The 12,750-nt window shown below is 35.2% G+C and overlaps 1 protein-coding gene across 34 annotated transcripts in view; it reads left to right on the forward strand.

Annotated features, from left to right (window-relative positions):
* Positions 1–12,750, forward strand: part of LOC111054303 (tropomyosin) — a 134,217-nt gene that overhangs the window by 34,466 nt on the left and 87,001 nt on the right. For 4 of the 34 annotated variants that reach the window (XM_039435666.1, XM_039435668.1, XM_039435663.1 and 1 more), the window contains exon 1: positions 7,393–7,729. The exons of 21 other annotated variants lie outside the window; for them this stretch is intronic. In XM_039435666.1, the coding sequence (XP_039291600.1) occupies positions 7,586–7,729 (144 nt within the window). In that variant the 5' untranslated portion in view covers positions 7,393–7,585. Of the gene's footprint in view, positions 1–7,377; positions 7,730–12,750 lie in introns of those variants that run through there. 9 more of the 34 variants (XM_022341304.2, XM_022341303.2, XM_039435661.1 and 6 more) reach the window with 5 other exon arrangements.

Raw genomic sequence — 12,750 nt, forward strand, 5'->3', positions numbered from 1 at the left:
GTTTCTCAAGAATAAGATCAATGCATCCCATTTAACCAATGTTTACACTTAATTGAGCGATTTATTGCAATGTCACTACTGTGAGGATCGCTTTAAACAGTACGCATTGGTTGATAGAGAACCATTTATGAGAATAAATGACAGTTTAAAATGATTCTTAATAGAGATAAAGCACTTCCCATCCGTATTTTTATGTATTATCTTATCTAAAATATATTGGTTTGTTGTGTAAGTGAAATAAAGATGATTTTGTGTCTTGTTAGATTGAAATTAAGTTCAAACTGTCTGTAGATTTCTTGTATATAGCAATATAAAAATATTGATATAGATATCAATACTTCCCATTTTAATCAATGCTGCTAGTATAAAGCTTAATATCGGGGCACCGAGCTTCGCTCGTTATTTTTATTTATTGATGAACAGAATACAATTATCTAAAATGATCGTGTTTATATTTCACAACTGGCTATACGTCATCTTATGAATTTCGGGGATGCGATATTTTGATTTTTCACATACTCATTTTTTTCTATCCACAGCTGTTTCAGCCAAGGATGAATTATCCTTTTAATGTCGTTCAGCGAGTTTTCTCAAGGATGAGACCTAGTGAAATCGAATCTTTATATCATAAACCTACTATGTTCCAATTTTCGTGAAAATCGTTAGAGCCGTTTTCGAGATCTGTTAAACATAAATAACCAGATATATAAATACAGAAATTGCTCGCTTAATAGGATTTCACCAGCCTATTGTGATGAAGAGTATTGTTCAACTTAGATATTGTTGATGTATAGATATTGTTGAGTATTTGCGCCTGTCTGTCAAAGACTATACAATCGAGTCTGTTCACCTTGAGGAGACAACAAACCTTAGTATACTGTAGTCAAATCTCAATTCAATTCTCCATCATTCCATGACCAGCTTGTGCTGGATAGATTTCGTCAGTGAAAAATTAAAATTTGTAATTTCAAATTGCATTTCATTTGCAAATCAAACAATAACCCTCCACTTCATACTTTCTATATTATAGTAAGTTATATTTGTAGGCCAGTTGTTATTGATAGTAGTGTACAAACCAGCACAATATTACAATTTATTTTAAAGGAAGGTTGAAAGCAGTTTTGGGTGAATGCCTGTTGTTTACACGTGAATTGTCTTTATTGTTCATGAATAAATAAATATATTAAAATAAGACTGAATATTACTAGTAGCTCTGTGAACAGTAGACCTCATGCAGTTTTCCCATCCACAAGTATCTGGAGTCACCTGTTCACCGGCTTCTGTGTAATGCATGCAATGAATAATCCACTTGTCAGCTGATTGATTATGAATAATTCTATAGTCTGATTAAACCTATCTTCAGAGTAGATGATAATAATAGTGATATCGGAGTATGGATGAAATTTCCTTTTCCTTTCATATTATCCTCAAGAATGCAAATTTCCAAAAACGTTGTGTATACATCGACGCACAGTTAAAAAAGGAATGAATACTCCTGCTAAATCTTGTGTTTGACTGTAAATGCGTTACATACATACAGACGAAAGAAGATCCGAGTTAAAACATATACCTCACTTCGTTCGGTCAATAATGTAGCAACCAAAACCAAGTCGTTTTTTGAATAGATATTTCGCATGTATAGTCAGTTTTACTTCAGACTGTAAGTCTGTAAGTAAGTCTGTAAGCATTGGATGAATGGGCAGCGTTAAAGCTCTTCTAAAGGATGACAGTTTGATGTTTATCCAAGTATATTATCACCTTGTTTGCATTATACTTGGTAGTATATTCATATGCTCTTATCAAATTATATTGGCACTTATATGTAGTCAGTTTCACTTGATATTGTCAGTAATCCTCTTGAATAACATCAATTCTTCATATTCAACTAATGCTGACAGTTTGAAGTGTATATAAAAATCTATATATCCACTTTAGTATATATTCACTATATTTAACTTCACAGTCTCAATAAAGTCTTAACCAAATAAGGGTACATCTCAGAAGGCATTGAAGTAAACAACTGTCTTTATAAGGTTGTGTTGGCTGTGTGAAAGTTATCAAGATATTCTCTCTCACACACACACTCTCTCTCTCTCTCCCTCTTCCTCGGTAGTCTGTTGAAATGTGAAACTGCCTTTATATGCTTTGATATCCATTTCCAAGTATGGACGGTTATCTGTCCACTCCGCCGATTTATCTAGCTAATTATTAAAAATTCATCTGATCTGTTTTATGAACTTTTTCATTTTTCTTAACTAATGAGTCAAAATAAATTGAAAACCCTCAATCTACTTTTCCTATGAAAAAGTTTAAATGGTTTGAATTCGTATTTAGATTGCTATTGTTTCCACAGCTCCAGTCGTTTCTCGCATCCCATCTGCTATTTATTCCAATTATTTTAGTCCCCCTGTACAAGATTTCTATTCTGTTTTATTAATCATTTTAAATCTGCATAGAAACTATCAAATGGTTCATTAGGACTTTGTTTTCTGGTTAGCAATTTGTAGATGTCTATTGCCATGTTATGTTTAGGCTTGCAATATTTCTCCAAAACTTCAAGAATTGAGGTAACCGTTTCAATGTCGTTCTCCCCTGATAATGTGTTGTACAATTCAAGTCCATCAGGTCCCAGTAGGTTTTTCAAACTCGCTACTTGTATTTCTCGAGATTTCTTTACAGTCTCGGTAGCAGTCAAATAAATTGTTTCTTCTTCTTCATTTTCAATATTGAGCTATCACTTCTCACTTGAACACTCAATTCAATAATTATTCTTCAATAATTCTTGTTTCATTTTATTTTCGACTGCGCCATGTTAGATATTGAATAAATAATACTCTTCATATCAACCAACCATCTTTATTTTAATACATTCAAGACTAAACTGTTATTAACGTCCTGGTAACTAGTGTATTGAAATCATATGATAATAATAATTATCATCTATATAAAAGCGAAATGGCACTCACTCACTGGCTGACTGACTGACTCACTCACTCACTCACTCGCTCACTCACTCGCAGAACTAAAAATCTACAGGACCAAAAACGTTCAAATTTGGTAGGTATGTTCAGTTGGCCCTTTAGAGGTGCACTAAGAAATCTTTTGGCAATATTTTAACTCTAAGGGTTATTTTTAAGGGTTTAAAGTTCTTCTTTTAGCATGTATATTCTTCTTCTCCCAATCTCTTAATTATAATTGAAATTTCCATATCATATGTTACTATAGAACTATAATCTAGATAGAGTACCTCTTCGAAACAGTTGTTAACTGGCAACTAAATTAATAATTTTGTCAGGTTGGCATTAATTTGAGTTGACTTTGTTAGATTTAAATGCATTTATCGCGGAAAAAATTGATTGGGCACTGCTACTTCAATCCTGGGAATATTATATTACTAGCCGTCAGGCTCGCTTCGCTCGCCATATCCGTTTAGCCAGACGTTTAGTCTGGACCCCCGACTGGATTGTCCTAACATATGATGAAAATGCTCAAATGAAAAATGCAGGTGAGCGAAGCGAGCCTGCATTTTTCATTCCTGTACGATCCAGTCGGGGGTCCAGGGGGCGGAGCCTCCTGGCTAGACGGATATGGCGAGCGAAGCGAGCCTGACGGCTAGTCTGTAATAATGATAACAGTATACGTCTGTTTGGTCCATAGTTTGACAAAATTATGGCAAACTTCAACATTTTTATCACGTTGAAGATCAAGTTGAAGCTCATGGGGAGAGCATGATGAACTCGCGATCACAGTGAATGTTGATTGCAAGTTTTCATGTGGAGTATGTTCGAAAAATAGAAAAAATAATGATAACGCTTTAGAATGGGAGGGTTTTCGCCCAAACTGGTTCCATATTGTACAAAGATATCTGTGATTGAATAAAAAAAATTCATGACCGCGGTGACAAAACCTTTTGGTTATGTCTAAAATACTTTTTTCTTCCTATGTGGTTTATAAATCATGAACTTTAAAGCCCTAACAGATGTTAAATTTCTTAAAATACAAGTTATTGAAGCAAATATCCACATAATAAATAGTGGAAATAGGAACACAATTAATCATCGAGGAATACTAAATTTTCAGTACTTGAATTACTACATAGTAGTCTGATTGTCTGCTTGTAAATTGATTCTATTGAAAATAAAATCAATCTGATTCTATTGCAAATCAAACTGCTTTGTCCGTTAAAATATTAAAAATCTGGTGTGGCGCACTCACACAACTTTCCTTGCCGTTATGAAAATTGATCACCTGACGCTAGTGTTCCCGCGCATCACAAGTCTACTATTCAAAGATTTGAGCCAGCTGGTGACAGGGCAATAACGCTGGAGACACACATGAGGTCTGCTATCTCTTCATAGTGAATGATTTAATAGAATCAACAATAATTTGCAATTGAATAATCACATTTTCTCGAATTTAAAGCTTATTTTCAATTTTAGGTGAAAATGTTACTGAACATTAATTGTAGAGATTTTCATGCTCAATCTACTCCACTTGATTTTTTTTTTGTTTCAATTGTATCTGAAGCCTGATAATTGGGAATCTATCTGCATTGCTGGGGCGGAGCTCCTGAAATTTTTACAGATATGGGACTTGTGGCAGTTGATAGAGCTTATCGATGACTATTTCAGGTATGAATTTGATCAAAATCGTTGGAGCCGTTTCCGAGAAAATCACGAAAAACCCTGTTTTTGACAACATTTTCGCCATTTTAGCCGCCATCTTTAATTGCATTTAATCGAAATTGTTCGTGTCGGATCCTTATAGTGAAAGGACCTTAAGTTCCAAATTTCAAGTCATTCCGTCAATTGGGAGATGAGATATCGTGTACACAGACGCACATACACTCATACACACACACACACACACACACACACACACACACACACACCACACACACACACCACACACACACACACACACATACAGACCAATACCCAAAAACCAGTTTTTTGGACTCAGGGGACCTTGAAACGTATAGAAATTTAGAAATTAGGGTACCTTAATTTTTTCGGAAAGCAATACTTTCCTTACCTATGGTAATAGGGCAAGGAAAGTAAAAAGTGATCATCAACAAGAAGTTTGTTATGGAAAGTGATATCGAAAAGAATAATAACTGACAATAACCATTAAATAATAAGAAACAACCATTTTTCAAAATATTTTAGTACTTTTTTACTATTTAACAATCATTATCAACCATGGAAATATACTATCATTATCAATCTTATTCAAAATCATGTACAAAAATTTGTTCGTTAAAATACACTGATGTATACACTTGAAGATCTACATTATTTCTATGAACTTTCCCTCATATGTCTGTAACTTATTAATTTTTCACGCAATTATCGACCACTTCCCGACTAGCTAAATATACTTCAAACTTCAAGGGAAGGTAGAACTCAATGGAAATGCTTTCATACATTTTTTTTTTTAATTTAGACTTATTGTTTATTGTTTTTGAAGGGACGGATTCAAGGATCCAAAGGTTCAAAGAACCCCACACGTCAACCGAAGCTTATTGTGTTCCTAAGAAGTATGTTAGTTAGGCAAACTAATACCTGTGTTCTTTACAAGAACCAGGAGTTTTCCCTACACTATCATCCCATTCATCACCCAGTTGCTTGTTGCAATCCAGTGTTATATACTTGGCAGTCTCTTCAGACTGATTAGTCCTCGTGACCTACGTGAGTTCCACTCCTGGTCTTTTTGTAGGTCCTTCCGATGAGAGAGGGGACGCCTAACTGCCTCTAGGGCGCCCGGCCACCCTCGACTCAGCCTCTTGACCCACATCTGTGCCTGGAGTTTCACCCATCTCTGGTCTCTTGGGTTTTTCTTTTTGCCTCACCGAAACTGCCCTGAAGGGGCAGATCCCGTGTGTTTGAAGGTAAGGTAACTTCTGGAGTTGCCTTGAGGTCCATTTTAGTCGCCTCGTTACGACAAGCATGGATACTGTGGGTGAATTCTGTTTTTCAACACATTCTTGAGTACGATGATCGACTCAAAGCTCCCCCTTCCACAGGGGGCAATTTAGACTTAACCAACTCCTTCCTTTTTATGATAACAGTGTTTCATTGGAAATGCAAAAGAAATGAAAAAGTGGAAGCAATCATTACAAATCGTAGACTATTATTTAGTGTAATCAAATCTCAAAAAGTAAAGTGGATGTAAACAACATGTTTCATGGCTTTTATTTTTTATTTATTATATGTTTTTGATTTGATACGGTAATAGTATAAAGAAATAAAGCATACTTTATGCTTCCTTTCCTCAATGTTATTAGCTACATACACAATGTAAAACAACGGCCATTTGTACTAAAAGCTTAAACTGAATTGGATCAGTTTAATTTTAACATAAAAAACGTTATAGCAATTTGAACTTAATACAGCTTAAATCTCTGATTTAATCCATTATAAGAAATATTCCGTTTACACCCTAGCATTGTGCAAATGACCCTAAAAGTAAAAACTAGAAATATTAAAAAAAATAAATTACTTCTCTCTGTCCACTTAAAAAAGAAAATAGTTTATCTGCTCTTCTCAAAAATCTTAGAAAAATCTCAAAAAGTATAGAACTCATTGGAATTTTCCAAATAAAGTCGAAGAAAATGCATTTTCTTCTCTTTAATCAGCATACTACATTTATTTTGATAAATTCAAAATTGTAGTACATACATTTTTGGACTCGAAATTGTGTGCGAATTAAATATTATCATTAACGTTAAGTAAGTTACATAAACTTTAGACTGTGTACTCCAAATTGAGGTTTAAAGCAGTTATAGGTGAATGCCTGTTGTTCTTACCTGAATTGTTTTTGTAGATGAAAAAATATAAAACATTCTTTTTTATTCAAGTTTTTTATGTTATAGGTACTGTAGGACTATTTATTTTTATTTGATACCTTCACAGTAAATTAATTATTACTATAAACAATAAAATAAGTTTTGTATTTATTTAGTTTTATTTATGAATTTTAGAATTTTTCCAGGGAAATACAATAATTTTTTATTAAAAAATCTATGATGTTTGAAGTGTACAATGATTCAGGTCAAAAGGGACTACTTTAATAGAGAGATTCATATAATTTGTCAGTGTTCCATATGAATAACACAAACGATTCTCATTCAACTAACACTGACAGACTATATCCATAGTGAAATTCATTTTTAAATGTCAGTACTCCTCGTTCAAGAACATGAACGTTTCCCGTTGAATCAACGCTGACAGTTTGACTCCTCTCCCATAGTGAGGACACTTCACTTGAAACTGTTAGCACTGCTCATAAACAATACCAAAGCTTCCTGGCCTATCCATGCTGACAGTTTAAAGTGAATCTCATTGTAGTAACCACCTGCTCGAAGTGGGAGAATGATTCGCGGAGTAATACAGAAAGTAGTTCTTCAGTTCTGGCGTTCGTGGTTATAGCTAAGCCAGTATTCCATTTTCGGTCTGTAAATTTAGCCATATTTGTTGTTCAGTGCGGAATTTCGGTGAAATTTTTGTCCAGTGTATATATTTAGCTTAAGTAGCGTGTGTTTTTAAATTGTTTATAAGAATTCTAACTGTAAAATCGACAAAACATGACGACAAACATGCAGCAAGGTACCCTACTTGATGTGCTCAAGAAAAAGATGAGACAAACGAAAGAAGAAATGGAAAAATATAAAGATGAGTGTGACGAATTTCATAAACGGCTTCAGGTTGAGATTATGAGGAGAGAAGAAGTGAGTAAATCTTACAACTTATTTTAAAACGACCTTTGAATTTGTAAATATTGGCTTAGGCAACTTCATTCTTTCCAACCTAACCATTGCAATTCGACTGAGTTCGTGTGTTAGGTCAAACACCTCTGTGCCCCGTTGTAGTATTAGGCCTAACACTTCATTTATTTATTTCATGATGCACAAATTATTTTAATATGTGTTTTTACCTTTGTTTTCCTCCGGAAACTGTTTTCTATTTGAATCTTTAGGATGCAACATTAGAGTAGGCTTAGGTTATGTCATATTTTTCAAGGAACGGTTTGTGCTCACGAAATTATAATAAATTCAAGTTTATAATTATTCATTGTAACCAATGATAGTTTTTCAAAGTTTAGTTTAGATGTTGTTTGATACATTTATTCACAAAACAGAATTAATTCAACAAATTCTATGTAATAGCCACACCCTAACACTAACTTTGACTTGTGTAAAATGATTAGGTTATGTGTGTTGAATACAGTGTATTAAAAAAATGTGAACTGTAAGAATTGTTAAAATGAATAATCGGTGGTAGCTTCATGAATATTTTTTGGTCTACGTTTATCATAGATGTAGTTGTCCATGTCGATTTTGAAACCAGATGTAAGCCCATCATCTCATTTAGTTTGAAATAATTAAATTCAAACAAAGCTGAGATAGAAACTGATCCATTACTACAGTCAGATTGTCCAATGTTTTGTTTACACCTGTGGTGTCATCTGCAAATGCAACCAACCTGTCACCCATCACTGGTAGAACCGGTATGAATCCTTGGGGAACGCCATGTAAAATAGCTTTCATTTATGATAACTCACTATTAAACTGAACTTCCTGGTTACAATCTGACATATGTCTTGGAGATTTTCAATGTCTCCCTATGTGATTCCATAATACTATCACTTTGGTGATTAACTGTGTCGAAAGCACGGCTCAGATCACACAGTGAAACCATGGCTATCAAAACCCTTCATAATAGTGGTCCCTTGCCTTCCAACTGCCTGGGCTGTAGTTCTGCAAGCTCTAAAACCTGTGCATTTAAAAACAGACCAGTGCTCTCAAAGTACCAGCATACCTGCTTCTCAATGATGCATTCAAGGATCTTTGAGAAAACAGGCAGGATAGGGATAGGGAGATAGGCCTGAAATTTCCAGGTGTCAAAAGATCCCTTCTTATGCACTGCAATGATCTTAGCTTGCACTGCAGATCAATTTTTATATCATTTGAACCCATTTCGCTTATCACAGGACGAGTTGATTAGTTATCCACCTGTTGTCTGCACTCTCAAGGATAATACTTTATAGTAAATCATTGTTGAAATGGGATGCATTGTTAAAATATATGGATAATATTTTATAGTAACAATCGCTTATTCTCAGATTTTATTTAATTTTTAAATATATGGCCCAAACTATGCGGGCGTCTTTGAGGTGCTGAATTTATTTCGTGCGTCTTTAGAAAGCATTGCCTCTCAAGGGGAGCGTCGATTCTGCTCGTATAGTTTACCTCGAAAGAGACAATACATTCGGCTAACAGGCTAAAAAGATTCTAAGACACCTGTATAGTTGAGACCTGAAGAATGCTAACTGTTTAAAGTGAACTTGATTCTTAGAAGGTTGAGTACTCATCAGCTGATTGTATATTTTAAGACTTTATGTCGTCCCATTCAGCATGCCTCTCATTGGTCATGAGTGAGAAAAATAATGGTAAAACCGGTCGTCATTACTCAAATATAAAAACCACGAACAGTTGAGTATTCAACCTTCTTTAGATGTTGGAGTCCCGAGAAAAATAATAAAATTGCAGCTGCCTTATGGTAATCGATAAGGTTCCCATACGACTGAATCAAGCTTTATCACGACTGAATCATCTAGTGAAATTCTCATATATATAAATTACAAACTAAAATGACAGTATTCTTTGTAAATAGCTAACCATTCATATCAACCAATGCTGACGGTTTTAGACTGAGTGAATCACCCTATATTCTACCTTGATATTCACTCGCTTCCTTTTCGATTTTTACTAGTGGATCTAGTAGATAAGTGTGGTGAGGGCCACCTTATGACAGATTTCATTATCATTGGTTTTGCTATCATTCGTTGCTCCGCAACGTTGCCAGATCCTTTTTAATGATGTATACTCTATCCAGACTGCCATGAGCGCTGAAAGATTAAGCCCTCCCTCTCCCACGGGCAGGCAAACACGCCGGCCTACCTGCGCCATTGATATTCTATGTATACTACATAGTATACAGGTAGACCGACCATCCCTTTACTCACACACGCAAAAGGAGACTGCGCTTGCGTTTGTGAGTAGTACGAGGGTCGGCCTAATCCTTCAGAGCTCATGCCAATTTGGACAGAGTATAGATATATATTTAACAGAATATTTAATCTGAATTTTAAACATTTATTGTTGAATAATAATTGAAAACGTCATTTTCTTAACGAATAAAATATAATTATTTGATTATTTTCAAAAAGGAAGAACAATAATTGATATCACATTCAGATATCCCGGAATCAGCTATATACTAATAATATCAGCTGACCTGGCTGGCTCAGGTCTGGTGTCAGGGTTTTCAGGTCGCACCTGATCAATTTCAGGGCCTCTGACATGACCAAACCAGAATCAGCTACATTTTATTGAAGGCAGTACCAAGGTAGAAAATCGGCATCGCTGTTCTCCTATCATTCTCCACTGCCATTAGAACGTAGACCTCACTGTAGTCAAATAGTCTGCCCAATTAGTTTGTCGGCCAGATAGCCGAGTTGACTAGGGCGTTCACCCTTCAGTCTGCTAGTGCTACCTGGTCGCGGGTTCGAATCCCGTAGAATCCCATCGATTAGTCATGGACGTTTGATCATCTCATCAAATCACCCTCGCACTTCCCATTGCCCACGTACAAGCAAAAAAGCTCATGCGGGAGCGGGCATCATCCGCAATAAAAAAAATCATTGTGTGAACGCTTCAATGTAAAATAGTAGAACTGGCTGTATAGGGATATAACTTTCAGTACTTATCATGAATAAAATAAGCGCTTCCCATTATTCCAATGCTGCCTGTTTGAAGAGGATCTCACTCTAGAATTTCATAACCTTTTAGAGGCATGAGTGGAGCCAGTAAACTATATATGTATTATGTTATGTTAGGCTTAATGTTGTGTTGGATGTATTTATGTTGAGTTTCACTTTGAACTGCCAATATTCTTCAAGAATAACATCAACGCACCCCATTAAACCAATGCTGACCGTTTGTAATGAATCTCACCATTCCATATATATTCAACCTGGCAAGACAGGTTTTCTCGTGTGCATTTCCTTAAATCAAGATCTTGTCCACTGAACGAAAAATAATACCAGAGGTTCTTATGGCAGTGAACACTTTTTACCAACCTACCATATGTGAATACTATCATAAGTAGGCTACACATGGTATTCATTTTCATTTCAATAATTAAATTGATTATCATGATAGTTTTCACACGTTTGCAGTCCCGTTACGTTCGCCTCAATCCGTTAGATAACTTCATTTAACCGGGGTTAAATTTAATTTGCAATTTTTACACAATTCGGCAACGCTGTTATTTTCTCGGATGTAGGGCCAAGTCTCAATTTACTTTGCACTTACTTATATAATAATCTGATTTGATAAAGAAAACTAGTATTAATGTTGAAAACTTCTATTTTCTCTCTATCTATTTAGTTCAAGAATATTGTTGCTTCCTTTATAGGCCTACTTGGGACAAATCTTATCTTTATTCTTGGGACAAATCTTATTCTTTTTCTTATTTTATTCTTATTCTATCTCACCTCAAACTTTCACAATATTCGAATTCTCTTTCTTTGTTTTTATTGTATTCCAATATTTCTATCTCTCCTCTCTTGTTAGTTTGAAAGTTGGAGCTTCTAAATGACAACCCGTTTGCTCGTAACCCATCATCTTGATTCATGAGTTGTAAAATCGCTCCCCGGTGGTTCGGAACCCACCTAAAACTGTAGGTCCATTCATCTCTTATCAACTTTCCGCCTCATCACCCACGCACAAGCCTTGAGCACATGTGGGCATCACCCTCAGCAGAAATCTCATCATCGGCCATGCACAAGTCTCATCGATTTGTAGACATCTTTGTCAGCTCGGAAAAGTGTGCAATATTTTGTAAAATTTAGGTTTCTTAAAATAATTAGTGAGGTTAACTTCGATCTGCCAGCGTTGCTGGCTAAATGAATTTGAAATACAAAATGAATTACAATTTGAATTACGAAATGAATTTTACTATAGTAAGTGAGAGCATATTCATTCATATGCGAATAAGCTGTGGAGCTGCAGTAACAAAGAATAAACGGGATAGGCTGGCTGTTCTGGCAAGACTTCCAGTAGTTCTTCTTTTTCTTCTTCATCTCCCTCTTCTTTTTCTTGATGAACATAACGGTCGGCCTTGAGGCTTGAGCATCAAGAGAACGCATACCTAAAGAGAATGAAAGACAGACTACGAAATTGTACTTTGCTCCCAAGAATAGAAATGTTTCTTCATCAAACGCAGTTGATACTGAAATTAAAACATCAATGATTTTACAAAACTTGCTTATAACTTACTGCTGGTCTTTCACGTTACTTGGCCATGGATCATTTCTATCAAATGTGGTTACATTACATTAGAAGTAAATTATTACCAATGAAGAAAAATTGAGATTGGAGAATTTATGAAATTATTACAGCAACTTGCAGCCCGGTTGTACGTATGTTCATTAAAAAAATTAACCGCGATTAAGGGAAGTAGTCATGGCATTGTCGTCCGGTTTTGCATCAGGCTTTTGGTTTTTCAGGTTTTTGCACTGACATGACAGTGTCGAAGTTTTTTGATTTCGATACTATCAAGTTACTAAAATTAAATACATTTCTTAGGAAAATCTTTTTTTGCGATTCGTTTATAAAATTATTATTAGCGTATGGCTTTCAATGGTGGGGGAGACCCAAGGGTAGTTCCACCTCGCCGTATGTAG

The sequence above is a fragment of the Nilaparvata lugens genome, chromosome 9, assembly GCF_014356525.2.
Source record: "Nilaparvata lugens isolate BPH chromosome 9, ASM1435652v1, whole genome shotgun sequence".
NCBI classification, from domain to species: Eukaryota; Metazoa; Arthropoda; class Insecta; order Hemiptera; family Delphacidae; genus Nilaparvata; species Nilaparvata lugens.